This window comes from Dromiciops gliroides, chromosome 4, assembly GCF_019393635.1.
Source record: "Dromiciops gliroides isolate mDroGli1 chromosome 4, mDroGli1.pri, whole genome shotgun sequence".
Classification (NCBI taxonomy): domain Eukaryota; kingdom Metazoa; phylum Chordata; class Mammalia; order Microbiotheria; family Microbiotheriidae; genus Dromiciops; species Dromiciops gliroides.
In genome coordinates this window covers 481,266,777-481,285,486 of record NC_057864.1, presented here as the reverse complement: position 1 = coordinate 481,285,486, position 18,710 = coordinate 481,266,777, and the positions used below count along the sequence as shown (strand labels likewise).

The window sequence follows — 18,710 nt, the reverse complement described above, 5'->3', positions numbered from 1 at the left end:
GGTGAAGATGCAGAGGGCTTAGGTGTCAGTTGGATTCAATAGAATCTGAGGCCACTTCCAATTCAGAGATCCAGTGATCATTACAGTCTGCCCTGCTGATCTTCATTCACACCCTTGCTAAAGCTCTCATGTAGTAAGGCAAGAGACTCAAGTTCTCATATAGCAATACTTGTGGCTTAATAAATCTCCCTTTCTTGACTTCTTAAGTAGACTCTCTCAGTCCTAGAAATATTCATGCAATTGTCTCCCCTACTTACCAATGGCAAGTTCATCTACCAAAAACTGCTTTCTGTCATATCAAAAACAGTATGTTCTAGCCAAAAAGAGAAAAACACAGGATTGGATTTATGACTGCAAGATATGAGATCAGATCTCAGCTCTTTTAGTAACTAGTTATTTGATCACAAAGAAGTCTCTTCCAGCTCAGTCTATGAGTCATGTCCTTTCCACACACCTTGTAAAAATATCCTTTTTGCAGAAAACTATTAACAACCACATGAAATATTGCCCCAAATTACTCATCAGAGAAATGAAAATCAAAACAACTATGAGGTTTCACACTCAGAAATTGGCAAAGATTAAAGAAAAGGATAGGAATAGTTAATGTTGAAGGGTCCATGGGAAGGTAGATACACTCATACATTGCTAGTGGAGCTGTGGATTAGTCCAACCGTTTTGAAAAGCAATTTGAAATTATGCTTTAAAATAAGACTAATATTTCCATACCCTGTAATCCCACAGCTAGGCATATGCCTTAAGTAGCTTGAAGACAGAAAAAAGCCCCATTTCACCAAAATATTCATAGTAGTACTTTATGTAGTAGCAAAGAACCGGAAACACAGTAATTCCCATAGACTGGGGAATGACTAAACAAAGTCTGGTACAGGAATATAATGGAATATTATTATACTGCATGAAAAATTCAGAAAAGCATGATGAAATATATGAAATGAGGCAAAGTAAGCAGAAACAGGATAACAATATACCCAACAATGACAAAAATGAATCGGTAACAAAAAATAAAATTGAACACGATGTGATTTTAGGTTCTTTCTTGCCATTGCACTAGCACAGTGGAAAGAACACCAGCTCTAGAGACCAAGGACCTGGGTTCAAATCCCACCTCTGACATATAACATATGTCTGGCCTTGAGCAGATTTAACTTCTTCAGTTTCTTGATTTGTAAGATAGATTAGACGGCATCTGAGGTACCTTCGAGAGTTATGACTGTGATTACAACTAATTACATAATTCAGAAACTTTTTAAAAAGTTATTGAATATATTTCCCCTTATTTGGGGGAAAAGCAGACTCTTTTTTCACTTTGTTTAATTTTTGGTAGAGAGAAGGCTTTCTTCCCTCACTTTTTTCCTCTTCTATCCCCCACCAAGATTAGCAGATGTCTGAGCAAATACATTCAGTCATCTCTCCAGTTACCATAACAAACAGCCAATTTCTCAAAAGCTCAGTTTCAGGACCAAGTGAGCTCATTCCCTGGAGTCAGATTCCCAACAATCACTGGCAAAGCAACAGAACCAAATGAGAAGGTGAGGTCGGAGGAGAGAGGTGGGAAGATGGATTAATCATAAACTCCCAAAAGGTCAGAACTGGAAGTGAACACCACATCGGACTGGGGAAAGGGAAGTGGGGAGAGAGACAGGACTGGAGACAGCTTACAGTGGCCTCCCTGCATCTTGGGACATCTATGACCACAACAGGGATCATGGCCACTGAGGCAGAAATGGAGACTGGCTGCTCACATTCCTCCTCGGCATTATAGAATTTCCCAGTCTGAATGGACCTTAGAGGTCATAAGACCACAGCATCATAGATGAACCTGGGAGGGACCTTAGAGTCGGCTTACTCCACCTCCACTTTCCAGAGGAGGAAACTGAGGCCTAGGGAGGTCAGGTGACTTGCCTGGAGTTTCACAGCATATGGAACAGAACAAATAAAGTGACCAGTTGTGACTCTAGAAAAATTTCTGGTGGGCAGCTAGGTGGTGCAGTGGATAAAGTACCAACCCTGGATTCAGGAGGACCCGAGTTCAAATATGGCCTCAGACACTTGACATTTACTAGCTGTGTGACCCTGGGCAAGTCACTTAACCCTCATTGCCCTGCCAAAAAAAAAAAAAACCAACAAAAAAAACCCCAAACAACTTCTGATGAAGCCTGCTCCCTCCCCCCACCTCTTGGAAGTGAGGGTACTAGAGGTACACAAGGAAATACCAAATCTCAGATATAGCCAATGGGTCGATGTATTTTGCTGGTTTGCACTTATTACTTACAAGGTGGAGCTTCTATGGAGGTGGGGACAGGTTTTTAGTGGGTAGATACATGCCCAGAAAATGAGCACTTAATAAAATATTTTTAAAATGCACAGAGGAATGCAAAAATGAAGTTAAGGAGATGCACACAGGGGAATGTTGTTACTGCCTTGTTCAATTTAATAGTTTACGTTTCATAGTTAATAGGTTCATAGACAATCCTCTTTTTTTACTCTTCTTGGAATAGTAGAACATTTATATTTTTTATTGTTTAATTAAGGTTTTAAAAATCAAGTTCATTTTTTATTAAGTTCATTTCAAAAAGATGTTTTAAAAACACCAGGCATCTGCTATCCCCACTGTCCTCACCAGCCCTCAGTCTCAACAGACTCATTTTAAGGTTTTGTTTTCCAATATTACCGTAATGTTAAAAGCCTGGGGGTGGGGGGTCAGCCTAGCCATGTCAGCACAACAGACAGGGGCCCTTGCCGCCAATGGAAATCTATGTGAATGCTTTGTAAATCTCTGTCTCTCAATGTGTAGATTCAAGTGCATGGTTAATAAACTTTCCACAGCATATACAATTCAGAGAACAGGGTTTGTAAATCTAGATGGGGCTTTTATATCTAGGTAGGTTGTCAAGAAGCTGGAGTATGTGACTTGAGAATTGATAACGTGCAGTTTACAAGCCTTTTTTGATATTTAAATTAATGGGCATAGGTTATAAGTTTGTGTGCGGTTTATAAAAAAAGGTAGATGGCCTCCGAGGTTCCTTTGGGATTCTTTGATATGGTTACTAAATTAGTGCATGTGGTTCATGAAATATGGTTTACAAAGCAAATATAGCTTAGAAATGAGTGTCCCAAAAAGTGCACATGGGAATGGAAAATGACATCTGCAGACTTACCGCAGCTGAGTTTCAGAGGCCCTATGTGGGACTGGTTCTAACATCTGTCCCTACTCTCTTCTGTGTTGGTGTACAATTGTCAAAGAGTCCCACTGTCTAGGAGGTCGCCTCACTCTCTCACACATACTGACTTTCAGATCTCACAAAAGGTGGACCACTTTGACAACAGTACACCACTCCGAATGTAAGAAGCTCCAGAAAACTCAGAACTCATGATGGCAGACTGAAGTTCCTTCCCACTTTCCCTTATGGTTCTGTTTGTGTCGACCCAACTGCAAAACTTTTTTTTTCCTGAACAGTAAAGGAGTTCAGGTGGAACATCCATATTCCCTCCCAGGTATCTGCAGGGGGCCTTGGTGGACCCTGTGCTGCCTCTAAGCCAGGACAAAGTACATCCCCAAAAGTGAGGGTGTGTCTTTCAGTCTTGACCCAAATGCTGCATGCAATATCTGGTCTCCCCTCACTGAAATTCAGTCCTTATCTCCTGCAAAGATGTCCAGAAGGTGACATCTGCCATGTATATAGTTCATTAATAATTTAGGGGGTGGGGCTTAGAAATCGGGAGACATTTTTAACAAGATCATTGCATATCCTTGCAATCATTCCATTCCACATCCTGATTGGTGTATGATGGCTGACAAAAATGTCGATGTGGTTCACAAATCACTGTGAGGTACAATAAGGGATTGTAGCTATGAAAGTAGATCTTTGGATAATCAGACCAACTTCCCCTCTGGCCACAGATTGAAAGGAAGCTGGGAACTATTACCCTTTACTGAACTCAAATCCTTACAATTTGGCTTCCAACGTTATCATTCCACCAAAACTGTTCTCTCCAAAGTTCCCAGTGATCATTTAGTTGCCAAGTCCAATGGCCTTTTGTGAATCCTCATTTTCTTTGACCTCTCTGCAACCTTTGACACTGTTCCCTCATACACACACCAGGTTAGCCCTTTTAATGTGTCTTAAGAGAGGCTGCAGAAACAGGAACCATGAGAAAACATTTGCTTTTTTTTTTTCTTTATAGCCAAAAAAGGAAATAAAAATGAAACAAAGAAACCCAATACAGGTGTTTGCAGAGGTAAATGGTTTTGTACATGGCTTTAACATTATAAACTCAAGACAACTCATAGACAAAAAGGTGAACTCCCATAGCTATCACCCATCTGCCAAAAAAAAAAAAAAGTTTATATGGAACATCTGTCCAGTCAAAACCAATCCACTCTGTCCCTTGAAATTTCATCCAGGTTTTTTCCAAGACCTCTAAAAGGCCTGTTTGTCTTGAAGTGTCCTCAGAAGGCTCCGCCAGTGATTAGATAACAGGATAAAACCCCTGTATTCCATTCAAATAGAAGGTGAAAAGAAAATGGGGGAAAAGCTATTCAAACTATTTTCTTTCTTTGTGGTTTGCTGTCTCCTCTTCCTCAGCCTCCTTAGAAACCACCCTGACCTCCAAGTTTCTTTGGCCTCTGCCACCAAACTCCCCTTGACTTCCTCTATTGCTTCCTTGGCCACCAAATTCTCCACAACCACCCCCACCCCAACAGCCATCACAGCCTCTGAAATGATTGGGCTTGGCCCAGAGTTAGTTACTTTGCTTCCATCAATTTCCCTGTCTTCCATGGCTTCTTCACAGCTTTAGCATCTTCAGAAGTGAACCCTGTATGTGACTCTCCTGGCACTAACATAGGCATGAACTGACCCTTCAATGTTTCTTCTGTCACATCTTTGGACAGACCTTTGACGAACAAAATTTTGTGGGCCTGGTTCCTCAAGGCTGCATTGTCTTCTATCCCTTTGGCTTCAACCTGATCACTGCGTTCAGTTTCTATATTGTTATAAGAACTCAAAGTTTCTTCTGTATCTTCCACAGAGGCAAACTCAAGGAATATACATGCTTTAGGTCATAAGCAAGGTTATTCAGTATTTAGGTCTTTGGGTATGCCATCTTGCTCTTATTCTCACTCCAGGAATTAATCCTTTCCACCTCGTGAATGCTTTTGCCTTTGCTTCTTGCCTTTTCTCCCCTGCGTAATTTAGAATGAGTGACCAACCATCAATCTCAGTTTCCTGTTTCTCTTACAAGGCCTTGTTCATATCTGTTTCTGTCTTAAATTCAATATAAGAAATTCCTTCAGGTGTTTCATCTTGGTGCAAACCTCAATAGCATCTTCAAACACTTCTTTGAGTTCTTCCTGAGTTACTTTATAAGACAGATTCTTCTTAAATTAAAAAAAAATGATCACTTATTCATCTTTAATAGTTTTTTAAAAATTGAATTCTGAATTCTCTCCCTCCCTCCAGTGTCTTCCCCACCCATTGAGCAATATGATAGAAATTATGTGCGTGAAATCATGAAGGACATATTTCTCTACTAAAAAAGGAAGAAAAATAAAGTGAGAAAATTATACTTTGATCTATAGTCAGAGAGCATCAGTTCACTCTCTGAAGATTGATAGCATTTTCATCAGAAATTCTTAAGAATTATCTTGGATTATTGTATTGCTGAGAATAGCTGTCTTTCATAGTTGATCATCGGACGATATTGCTGTTAACTGTGCACAATGTTCTCCTGGTTCTGCTCACTTTGCATCAGCCCATATAAGCCTTCCTAGGTTTCTCTGAAACCACCCACTTCTTATTTCTTATAACACAACCATATTCCATCACAACCCTATACCACAAATTCTTCAGACATTCCCCAATTGATGAGCATCCTCTCAATTTGCAATTCCTTGCTACCACAAAAAGAGCTGCTATATTTTTGTACATGTAGATCACAAGGTAGATTATTGATTTATTTATCTATCTGTCTATTTATTTATTCGCAGGGCAATGAGGGTTAAGTGACTTGCCCAGGGTCACACAGCTAGTAAGTGTCAAGTGTCTGAGGTCACATTTGAACTCAGGTCCTCCTGAATCCAAGGCCAGTGCTTTAGCCACTGCACCACCTAGCTGCCCCCACAAGGTAGATTCTTGATGAAGAGTATCCTTGTAATTTGATCTTCTTTTCTTTTGTCTTTTCCAGTTCCATTCCAGAGCCAAGGACTTTAGGGTCAGAGTTCCAGAGCTTTTTCCATGTCCTCAGAGGATTCAAATCCAATATAAGTGATGCCAATGCAGACAACCACAGCCATAAGGACCTTTTCTGCAAAGAAGTCCATGATGCCAATTTTTAGCTCAGAAATGGTTTTGTTCACATTCAGGTTACTACTGAAGAGACTGAAATGTGTACCTGCTTCCGCTTCCAGTGTCTGTTTCTTGTTTTCAGAGGCTTTCGATTTGCCCATTTCCTTCTTCCTCTTACCTGGTGCTCCTTTGATGGGCACTTCCTCTTCTTCCTCCTCCACAGATTCCTTGGCTTTTCTAGCTTTCCCAAGAGCAGCTTTCATAGAAGTGGTTTTGCTTTTGGCAGCTGTGGTATCCATATCTCTTTTAGTCATCTCATCTTCTTCATCCTCATGTGATAAAATAATAGGATTTAGCAGACACCCTGGGGCCCCACCTGAAGATTGATTTGGAATTGATTGAATTGGGTGAGACTGAGAAATTGACTGAGAACCTACTTAAGAATGATTAAATCGAGACCACACCTGGCTGGCCCTGAGTGGCATGTTGTTTTCAGAGGCTGTGGACTACGACACCAACAGGAGACCACCCTCAGCCAATCAACTTGAAGGACTTCCCCTTTCAGGGAGGGAGACAGGAAGTAGGAAGGTGAGGGTGGCTCACTGGATTGGTCTCTTTTTCGTTTAGACTTAGGCTTGGCGGCAGAGAGAGAAAAAGGAGAGGGTCCCTCTTTTTGTCCGGGACATTGGTTTAGTGGCAGAACTTCACATGGGCTATGAGGTAAAGGAAGGTTTTCTCTCTGGCTATCCTGCATAGATCTAAGCTAGGGTTTTCCACCCTATCTCTCTTCACTAATTTCTAATGCACTTTAATAAATACTTAAAAGCCTAAACTCTTGCTGAATTTATCAGTAAATTTTAGCCAGTTTCCCCCCAAAACTGGGGGGGGGCAGGTTAGGACCCACATTAGATTTTAAACATCACACTCATCATTATCTTCTTTCCCCTCATCCTAAGTTACTTGTTTCTCCAGACCTGCTCCCATTTTCATGGCTTTGGGAAGCTCAAATACTCCACCCTCCTCACTTTCACTGTCCTCTTTGTTGGTATTCTTCCCATTTTTTGTACCTTAGGCCAAAGGTGCTGCTGCTTTTGCTAGGCTGGCTCTCTTCCTGGTGTGATCGACAACTTTGGATGAGGTAGCTGCCTTCTTGGCTGGGGCCACAGCTGCCCTCTTACCAGGAGTCATGGCTGCTTTCTTGGAAGGTGTGGTGGCAACAATGGCTTTTTTTGGCTGGTGGTACCTTCTTTGCTGGAATAGCCACAGCCTTCTTGCCCTTCTTCTGAGGGGCCACAACCCCCTCTTTATTGCTTTCTTCATCTTGTGACGTGCTCGTCCTCACTGTCTTCTGTCTCTTGGGGGGGGGGGACATTTTCTTTGACTCACCTTGATTTTTAGTAACCTTCCCAAGCTTCACCATGGTGGTGACATGTGACAAACAAGGTGGAGGGTGCAGATCCATTGGCAGAGGCCCAACCTTTGATACCTCTCATCACAATCTCCTCCTTGAGTCTCTCTAGTTCTTGGGACACCACTCTCTTCTAGATTTCCTCCTTCCTTGCATCCTCTAGCCATGGGTGTCCCTCAGAGTTCTGTCCTAGAAGTTCATCTCTTCTCTCTCAATACTTCTTCACTCAGGGATCTCATCAGATACCGTGGATTTAATTACCCTTTCTATGCTAATCATTCTCAAATCTACCTTTCCCCGCCAATGTCTTTACTGAACTCTGACAGCTCTCCTGCTTATTCTCCTACCTGATTACTCCTTCTCAGTGTCCTTTGCCAGATGCTCAAATACGCCTGTCCTGCCCCAGTCTTTCTGCTGCCCTCCAATATCACATCTCCAATTGCTTTTCAGACATCTCAGTAGACATCTTAAACTCAACATGTCCAAAGCCAAACTCATTACCTCTCCCCCTAAACCATGCCCACTCCTACCCTCCTGGTTACTACAGAAGGCAACACCATCCTCCCAGTCTCTTAGATTCACAACCTAGGTGTCATCTTGGCTTCTTCACTATCTTCACTCCCCCATATCCAAGCTGTTGCCAAGAACTGTTGATTTCATCTTTGCAACATCTTTTGGATCTGCTCCCTTCTCTCCTCTGACACTGCCACCACTCTAGTGCAAGCCCTCCTCACATCACATCTTAACTATTGCAACAGCTGCTGATGGGTCCACCTGCTTCAAGTCTCTTTCCCACTCCAATCCATCCTCCATTCAGCCACCAAAGCGATTTTCCTAAAGTGCAGGTCTGATCACGTCACTCTCCTACTCAATAAACTCCAGCGGCTCCCTATTACCTTCAGAAGCAAATGCAAAATGTTTTGTTTGGCATTCAAAGTCCTTGGTACATTCCTACCTTTTCAGTCTTTGTACCCCTTACTCCCCTCTTTGATCCAGTGACACCAGCCTCCTTGCCTTCCACCTCTCCACTCTGAAGATTTTTTCTGTCTGTCCCCCATACCTGGAATGCTCTTTCTTCTCCACTCCCACTACTGACCTCTCTGACTTCCTTTAAGTACCAACTCAAATCCCACCTTCTACAGCAAGCCTTCCCCAAACCCACTTAATTCCAGTGCATTTCTTCTGTTCCTTAGGTCCTATTTATCTTATTTTTAGCTTGCTCTGTGTATAATTGTTTGCATGTTTTCTCCCCCATTAGATTGTGAGCTGCCTGAAAACAGGAACTTGCTTTTGCTTCTTTTTACCTCCATCACTTAGCACAGTGTCTGACACGTGGTTAATAAATGTTTATTGATTGTTGTGTGTGTATATGTAGATATCTATATCTACATATACACATCTATAAAACTTAACAAAATAGTATCAAAATTAGTCTTCTACCCCTTCCCTGCACTTTTTGTTTTCTTCGATGTATTTTTAAAATGTTTTGTCCCCCATATTAGAATGTATCTTTTTTTTTTTTGGCGAGGCTATGGGAGTTAAGTGACTTGCCCAGGGTCACACAACTAGTAAGTGTAAAGTGTCTGAGGCTGGATTTGAACCCAGGTACTCCTGAATCCAGAGCCAGTGCTTTATCCACTGCACCACCTAGCTGCCCCCAAGAATGTATCTTGAGGGTAAACTCTATCAATTTTTAATATTTGTTTCAATTTTTATATTTGTATTTGTCTATTTTATATTTGTATTGAATTTTATTTTTATATTTGTATCCTTTATTTGTATCCATTTTTAAAATTTGTATTTGAACAATGCCTGGAACAGAGTATTTAATAAGGGCTTCATTCATTCATTCATCCATCCATTCATCCATTCATCCATTCATTTCTTCACTCTCAAAGTCTTTTGCCCCTTAGAAGCCTTAGTTTCCTTCAGAACTTAGTTAAGGGGCAGTTAGGTGGTGCAGTGGATAAAACACTGGCCCTGGATTCAGTAGGACCTGAGTTCAAATCCAGCCTCAGACACTTGACACTTACTAGCTGTGTGACCCTGGGAAAGTCACAACCCTCATTGCCCCACAAAAACAAAAACAAAAACAAAAACAACCCAACAACAACAACCAAAACTTAGTTAAAGCATCACCTCTCAGTAGTTGGTGCTTCCCCTGAAATCGTCTTGTATTAAGAAGAATAAAAAATTGGGATACACAATAAGGGAAGGGGGCAATTTTCCAGCATAAGAGGACAGAGGCAATTTCAAAGTGTGCTTAGTGGAGTGGAGAGGACTCTCTCGAGGATAAGTGTTATTTTTCATTTCGTCTTTGTACCACTAACGCATAGGGGGTGTTTAATAAATGTTCCTTGGATTGGATTGGAATTTTTTTTAATCAATTCTCTTGTATTTAGACTTTCATTTGACATAGATTTTATGCAGACCTCAGACCTCACCATGTGTGCCTGCTGTCTCCTCTGCAGAATGGAAACTACTGGAGGGCAAGGAAAGCTCCATTTTTGTCTTTGTAACCTCAGCGCCAGGCACAGCGGGAGGAGGAAGTACCAGAAAGGTGGAGGAGGCAGCGCCCGGGCCGCCAAGAGCCACCTCCTGCTGCCACGGTTTTGCTACTTGTTTCTTCTCTTGTTCTCTCTCTCCCTCTCCCCCCCCTGCACCCCCTCCCCCCATGTCTCTTTCTCTCTGTCTCTCGCTCACACTCTCTCTCTCTGTCTCTGTCTCTGTCTGTCTCTTGTTCAGGGGAGGGGCCACAGACACCACTGCCCAGCTCCCCTCAGTGGATAGGTCTCACTACCCAAGCTCTGAGCGCCTTGGGGGTGGGGGGGTGGGCATAAGGGCCACGAAGGATTTAAGTGAGGAAGGGCTAAGGTCACCAGCCTCACTCTCTCCTCCAGAGCCATCTGGGTCCAGTGGCAAGATATACATCAGGACAACTGGAGATGGCCCTGGATGTTTGAGGCAATTGGGGTTAAATGACTTGCCCAGTGTCTGAGGTGAATTTTGAATTCGGGTCGTCCCGACTTCAGGGTGTCGCTGTGGATAGAGCACTAGCCCTGAAGTGGGGAGGACCTAAGTTTAAATCTCACCTCAGACACTAACTAGACGTAAGTGTCTGAGGTCAGATTTGAACTCAGGTCTTCCTGAATCCAGGGCTGGTGCTTTATCCACTGTGCCACCGAGTTGCCCCCAATCAACAAGCATTTATTGAGTGCCTGTTGTGTACCAGGAATTGTGCAAGGTGCCGAAAACACAAAGACAAAAATGATGCTTTAAGAAGCTATTAAAGCTTCAAATTGCACTGAGATTTTGGGACATCCTATATACGCCCAATGTATGCATAACTACAGGATCGTTTGTATTAAAGGACTTGAAATTCCAGACTGAGCAATTTGTATTTAAGCTTAGGGGTAATAGGGAGCAAGTTGCAAAGCGGGAGAAGTTCCCACATCAGTCAATGCAAGTATCCAGGCAATACTGAAGTTTGGAGAAAAAAAAGATATCAACTTTTACAAAACAAAATTTATTAAAAATTGTACAATTTCTTTGGCTATTCCCAGTTCATTTGCACAACTTTCTCAGGCCTTCTGGAACCCAGAAGTTTCTGAGTCTGCTATTGCAACTCTAAGCCAACCCTAGAAGCTTACACGATTAGTTGAAAGGATCAGAACCATATGCTGTGGGATGACAGTTTTCAACATGGGAATTAAGACAACAAATCATTCAAATATAAGACCTGCCTGCAGCACCAAGTCATGGAAATGTTATAGTCATCATTGGCTCTCTCATGACACCAACACTGTACAAATAATTATATTTCAATCGTATTTCACCTTATTTCTCCATATAGAGAATATAGGTTTCAAAATATTACATCCTCAAGAATATCCCTTAAATTAATTGGAACATCTGGATAGAAGACTGGTTTCTGAGCATCAGAGTTACTATCCCAGTTTCCTCACTGAATACCTTGATGATCTCAATTCATTGCATTTCCTATCTGAGAATCAAAGATCAGAACAATTTTGCCAGTGAGTTAGAGAGCAGAGCAGGAAATTCCCATGGTTCGGAGGATTTCTTTCTTTTTTAAAAGAAATTTTAAAAGCCCAGAAGGTGACATAGATTCAATAGCAATATCATATCTGAGCTGGAGGCATCAGAGTGTTGGGAGATTGAGTCTTGGAATCGGAAGATTAAGAGTTTGGAAGAGATCTTTGAAGTCAAATATAATATGGCCTCCACCATTCTTCACAACTATAGACTTTGCAAGAGCGTGTTACCTGTAGTAATTCCATTTAATTACCCTTCGATGAGCTCTCTTGTTCTTGAATTATACACTGTGCTTGAATTTATTTCATTGCCCTTAATGAGCCCTCTGGTACTTAAATCATACACTGCCTTGCTGCAGTTGTCATAGGTATGTATATATATATACTCCATCTCACTCTAGCTTGAGTAACCATATCCCCACCTCTCCTCTCCTAGACAGGGGTGGGCTGGGAGCAAAGCAGGTGATTGGGAAAAACCAGCAGTGTCTTGGAAAACAAGCTGGATCTGTATCAGAAGACTATAATGCAAATTGCAACTTGGCTATTTTCTGCCTGCATAAAGTTGGGAAAAAATCACTTAACTGCTCTAGAACTCACCCCAAATAATCTGTAAGACACGATTTGAACTAGATTGGGGGTTCTTTGCCTCTTCTGTGCCCTGGAGCCTTTCAAAAGTCTGATGAGACTTGTGGCTCCTTTCTCAGGATCATGTTCTCTTGCCTACATTCATAATAAAAAGGAATGCAAAATTTCAGGGAAAGGTTAGTGAAAACAAAGCTGCCCCTTCTTTCTCCTCCAAGGTCATAGACCGCTGGAAGTCTAACCCTGGAGCCCTGGGGTTCGGCAAACACCTGGGCTAGGCAGTCACATTAGTCTTTTCCAGTTCTGTCTTATGAGCCTATGACTCCATGTCGACCCAACACTGCAAGTTTAAAAGTACACATTGCTGCCCTCCAGGGGTAGACTTTAGAGAACATGGGCAATCAGCTATATAGAAAAAGAAACCATTAACAAGGTCCATTCACATTCAGAAAACACTTTACAGTTACTAAGCACTTTACAGACATCCTCTCATTGGAGCCCCACAACAACCCTGTGAGGTAGGTAGCTTTATTAGTCCCATTTTACAGATGGGGAAACTGAGGCTCAGAGAGATGATGTGATCTGCCCAACATTCCCCAAGCAGAAAGAGGCAGAGCTAGGGCCCAACCCCAAGAGAGGAAACGTGGAAAGAGAGCAACCCAGTGGCACCAACACTGCTTTCTCTGTGCCCAGATAGCACAGGCCCACTGGAGATCAGCCTTCAGAGTGGGGAGACTACATCTCACCAATGGCTGGAGGGCTGGGGATGGGGCTTGGGAAATGAGATTGTTACCAGCTTACTTCCCTAAAGGAAAAAAACTGAGACAGAAAAGAATGCTTTCTTGGCATGGTGTACCCAGATGGGCACCATTTAACCCAAGAAGGATGTCATAAAATCCATCAGGACTCTGGCGACTTTCAAGATAAGAATGTGGATCCCACACCATGATTCTTCCTCATGGACGGCACCATCCATAGAGTGTGGCACCATGTGGGTTGGGGAGAGAATTAGGGATTGTTTCTAGCTTTAGGGACTGAAGCTGACAGGAAAGTGGGCCTTACGGCAGCCCTGGGAAAGGCCTATTGGAGGAGGAGCCCTTTGTGTATCTGGGTTTGACCCTCAGGTTCCCACAATCCCTCAGCTCTGCACCAGGAGGAGGGATGTATCCGTCTTCTCTGACCTCAGCCTGCTGTACCTGATCAGCTTCCAGCTTCCCCGTGGCCACTAGACATGATGGAAGCAACAGGGTGCAATCACAATGAAGGAACTGGCTTCCCCAGAGGTGGAGTGGCAGAGGGGAACCTTATGGGCATGTAAGTGTGCTTCGAAAAAGGCCTTTTGGACAGCAGGTGGAGAGGCAGGTGAGGGTGAAGCAGACGAGGGACCCACCCAATCGCTAGCAGTGGATGTTCCGGAATCCCGACACCGTCACCTTCCCTTTCAGGTAAATATCCTCGTCTGTCCCTTGGTTGAGGTGTTTCACCATGTTTTTCTCAAAGAGCAGTGGATGGTAGGCACCCATAGTGCAGGCGCTGTCAAAGAAGCGCTGGTAGTAGTAACAAACGTCTGTTTTGCGCTTTGAGGGCAAAAATTCATATATATCCACCTTGTCACAGAAGCTCATCATGATCACAATGCCTGAGGAGAGGGAGAGAGATGGAGAGAAAGATGGAGAGAGAGAAGGAGAGGGGGGCAGAGGAAGGGAGGGAGAGAGAGAGAGAAGTGTTAATCCTCCATCACAGAGAAACGGTTTGTCACAGTAGAAAGAACATGAATTTGAAGACATGATATCATGGGAGTCAGACAGGAGGAACACAAGAATCACTCTAATCCAATCCTCCTCATTTTGGGGAGGAAACTGAGGCCCAGGGTGGTGAAGCTACTTGTCCAAGGTGACACAGCTAGTAAGATTCTATGGCAGGATTTCAAAGCCAGGCCTTCCTGATTCCATGTCCAGCATGCTAACCACTCTACCAGACAGTGAAAGGATGGGCAGAGATTGGGCAACACCTGGAAAATGGTGGTGGAATTAGGGGCAAGTGTTTTCAAGAGAGAGGAGCCCCAAGAGTATTTGAAGGCAGAAGGGAAGGAGGCAGTGAAGAAGCTGAGTGTGCTGGGGCTGAAAAGAGAAGACAGTAGGGGTGGGGTGCTCCCAAGTCCTCAGTCTTATCTTCCCAAAGACCTAAGCACAGGCACTTGGATCTTTTCTCCTGTCTCCAAAAGCATGCCTAACTCGGGACCCGATACCTAGGGATTGATGGACAAGTCACACTCCCAAGATCTGAGGGTAAATTCCTAATTACTTCCAACCCAGGGATAGCCAGGAATTCATGCACTAGAGCATTAAAGAAAAGCATGAGAGGGGCAGCTAGGTGGCACAGTGGATAAAGCACCAGTCCTGGATTCAGGAGGACCTGAGTTCAAAGCCAACCTCAGACACTTGACATTTACTAGCTGTGTGACCCTGGGCAAGTCACTTAACCCTCAATGCCCTGCAAAAAAAAAGAAAGAGAGAGAGAGAGAGAGAGAGAGAGAGAGAGAGAGAGAGAGAGAAAGAAAGAAAGAAAGAAAGAAAGAAAGAAAGAAAGAAAGAAAGAAAGAAAGAAAGAAAGAAAGAAAGAAAGAAAGAAAGAAAGAAAGAAAGAAAAGCATGAGAGAAAACCACCATGGGTGTGACTGCAATCTCTCTCATGAAATTCTCTTAGCATCTCTACAACATCAAAGATGCTACAGTTGAATCATGGGAATCATTCAAATTTTTAGAAGAATCTGAGGAAAGAAGGACAATAATAGCAAAAAGAGAGGTGGGACAAGTTTGACAACTAAGGACAAATTAATTAATTTGGCTTTCATGGCCCCCCTTGGCCTCCTCATTGTCCAACCTGGATGGATCTTGGGCATTGTGGTACAGTGGAAAGAGTACTGGGTTTATAACTACAGGACCTGGGTTTGAATCCAAGTTTTACTACTTATTCCCTTTGTGCTAGTGAGCAAATCTCCTCCACTCTGGCCCACTGACTGGGGCCATATAGGGCTTAACTTAGCTAACTTGTAGACTAATTATTGGATATTTATCACTAAACTTTAAGCACTATGGAAAGCTCCCTGAAACAGGGACTGTTTCATTCTTTTGTTTTTGTATCTCCAGCACCGAGCATAATACCTGGCCCATAGTATGAGTTTAATAAATGCTTATTGATTGACTAAATGATCAGATTTCCCCCCCTCCCCCACTGCACCTAGCAAAGTATGTTGGCCATTGCTCAGTAAATATTTGGAAACTGCATGATAGGAAGGCTACCCAGAATCCAACACTGCTGGGAACCAATACCCAGCTACCTCTTGGAAGTAACTCACCAAGCATCCCTGAGGATGGGGGATTTGGTTGAATATCCTCTGGGGAATTCTCCTGGAGGATGTCCCAAAGCTCCCATGGCATCTTGGGGGTGAGAATGTAAAAGGGCTGGTTGGGGTTCTCTTTACGGTATTGCTTGTAGTTTTGAAAGAAATTGTAGTCAGGTTTCTTGTACCACTGAAAAAAAGAGAATACTGGTCTTGTATCTACAATGTATGAGTCTTGTCTATACCTGCATATGAGTGTGTTGTCTCCCCAGTTAGAATGTAAGCTCCTTGAAGATAGGCACTATTAGAATTTTGTGTTTGTGTCCCTAACACTTAACATTGTGCCTGGCATACAGTAAACCCTTAATAAATATGTTAACTGAATACTGGCTATTCCACATACTTCCTGTGTAACACTGGGCAAGCCACTTCATCTTCCAGGACCTCACTTTTCTCATCTGTAAAATGAGAGGATTGGACTAATGGGCCTCTGAGATCCCATCCAATTCTAGTTCCATTATTATAATCTTGGAATTTCCCTTTGTTGTAGATGCCGTTCCACTGGGGACAGACAAAATCTTTCTGCTAATGTAACTATAATACCTTAGTGGTCACTGTAAACTATAATAGAATATCACTGCTAAAGGACTTAGAAAAGGGTTAGACAAATTTCTGAGAGGGAGCCCACTGAATTGCAAGAAAGTTCACTCCATTTCTGGATAGCTCCCTTCCTCCAACTTTCCCCACCTTGTTCGGTCCTCTGGGGGCAAGCAAAACAAGCTTAATCCCCCCTACTTACAACAGCCCACCAAGTACTTGAAGACAGCACATTGCCATTACATCCTCTCTACTTTTCCCCCAGGCTAAACACCACTTCCTTCAGTTGATCTGAAGTCAGTGTATTAAACAGTGTCCTCACCATTCTGATCACCCTCTGCTGGAGGACTCCCACTTACCTCTGGGATCTCCGAATGGTATGGAGAGGGGTCCCACACAATTAAGATTCCTTCTTTATATAAACTGTCCTGAAGAAAGTTGTGCTTGCTGGAAGTTACCAACTGTAAGGAGAGAGACAAGAGGAAATATAGGCATTAGATTTGTGCAAATAGGCAGCTAGGTGGTACCATAGTGCACAAAGCGCCAGGCCTGGAGTCAGGAAGACTCATCTTCCTGAGTTCAAATCCCATGTGCTGGACTCATACACTTACAAGTTGTGTGACCCTGGACAAGTCACTTCACCCCATGTGCCTCAGTTCCTCATGAGTAAAATGAGCTGGAGAAGGAAATGGCAAACCATTCCAGTATCTCTGCCAAGAAAACCTCACGTGGGGTCACAAAGAGTCATACACAACTTAACAACAACTGAACAACAGAAATGAACCACCAGTTATTAACACTTAAGACATCACAGGTGTTAAATGCCAATGTGTCTCAGCAGAATTCAGTAGAAAGAAGGTTGAAAATTCCAAAGCCATCAACTATTTTGATGCTTCTCTGCAAAGAGCAGGGGTTCTTAACCTGGGGTCCATGAACTATTTTTTTAAATTTATGATTATGCAAATTATTACCATATTTGTAATTTTGTACAAGAAAACCTGATTAAAAGGAAAAACATGAAAGAAAGTGAAAAATAGCATGCTTCAGTCTGTTCCATCAATATCAGTTCTTTTTTTGGAGGTGGATAATATGTATGAACTAGTTTGTGTGTGTGAGTAAATTTTTTTTAATGATAAAAGTATTTTATTATTTTCTAGTTACATGTAGAGATAGTTTTCAACATTTATATTTATAAGGTTTCTAGTTTCAAATTTTTCTCCCTCCCCTCTCCCCAAGACAACAAGCAATCTGATATAGGTTATCTATGTACAATCACATTAAACATATTTCTGCATTAGTCATGCTGTGAAAGAAGAATCAGAACAGAAGGGAAAAACCTCAAAAAAGAAAAAAAAGTAAAAATAGTATGGCTCAATCTGCATCTAGATTCCACAGTTCTTTTTTTCTGGATTTGGAGAACATTTTCCATTATGAATCCTTTGGAACTCTCTTGGACCATTGTATTGCTGAGAAGAGTCAAGTCTATCACAGTTGATCAACACACAATGTTGTTGACACTATGTTCAATGTTCTCCTGGCTCTTCTTATCTCACTCAGCCTCAGTTCATGTAAGTCCTTCCAGGTTTCTCTGAAATCCACCTGCTCATCATTTCTTACAGCACAATAGTATTCTATTACATTTATATACCACAACTTGTTCAGCCATTCCCCAGTTGATGTGCATCCCCTCAATTTCCAATTCCTTGCCACCACAAAAAGAGGAGCTATAAATATTTTAGTACATGTGGGTCCTTTCCCCTTTTTATGATCTCTTTGGGATAAAGACCTAATAGTGGTATTTCTGGGTCAAAGAGTATTCACAACTTTATAGTCCTTTGGGCATGGTTCCAAATTGTTCTCCAGAATGGCTGGATCAATTCATAGCTCCACCAACAATGCATTAGTGTTCCAATTTTTTTTTTGGCAGGGCAATGGGGGTTAAGTGACTTACCCAGAGTCACACAGCTAGTAAGTGTCAAGTGTCTGAGGCCGGATTTGAACTTAGGTTCTCCTGAATCCAGGGCCAGTGCTTTATCCACTGTGCCACCTAGCTGCCCCAGTATTCCAATTTTTCCACAGCTTCTCTAACATTTATTATTTTCCTTTTTAGTCATATTATCCAATCTGATAGGTGTGAGGTGGTACCTCAGAGTTGTTTTAATTTCCATTTCTCTAATCAACAATTATTTAGAGCATTTTATAGGATTTAGAACATTTGAATGAACTATTTTTTTGTAGGGCAGTGGGGGTTAAGTGACTTGCCCAGGGTCACACAGCTAGTAAGTGTCAAGTGTCTGAAGTCAGATTTGAACTCAGGTCCTCCTGAATTCAGGGCTGGTGCTTTATCCACTGTGCCACCTAGCTGTCCCCATGAACTATTTTTTAATCGATAACTGTCTTTCAATATGACTTTTGCAATTCTA

The 18,710-nt window shown here is 42.4% G+C and overlaps 1 protein-coding gene and 1 pseudogene across 4 annotated transcripts in view; both read right to left on the bottom strand.

The window, feature by feature from the left end:
- Nucleotides 1-4,362: 4,362 nt before the first annotated feature.
- Nucleotides 4,363-8,537, bottom strand: LOC122755312 (annotated as a pseudogene).
- A 2,686-nt stretch (nucleotides 8,538-11,223) lies between these two features.
- The window catches only part of ST6GAL1 (ST6 beta-galactoside alpha-2,6-sialyltransferase 1), a 128,252-nt gene continuing 120,765 nt past the window's right edge, over nucleotides 11,224-18,710 (bottom strand). For all 4 annotated transcript variants that reach the window (XM_044002103.1, XM_044002104.1, XM_044002106.1 and 1 more), the window contains 3 exons: nucleotides 16,647-16,748; nucleotides 15,706-15,880; nucleotides 11,224-13,986 (listed from right to left, as the gene is read on the bottom strand). In XM_044002103.1, coding sequence (XP_043858038.1) covers nucleotides 13,745-13,986; nucleotides 15,706-15,880; nucleotides 16,647-16,748 — 519 coding nt within the window. In that variant the 3' untranslated portion in view covers nucleotides 11,224-13,744. The remainder of the gene's footprint in view (nucleotides 13,987-15,705; nucleotides 15,881-16,646; nucleotides 16,749-18,710) is intronic.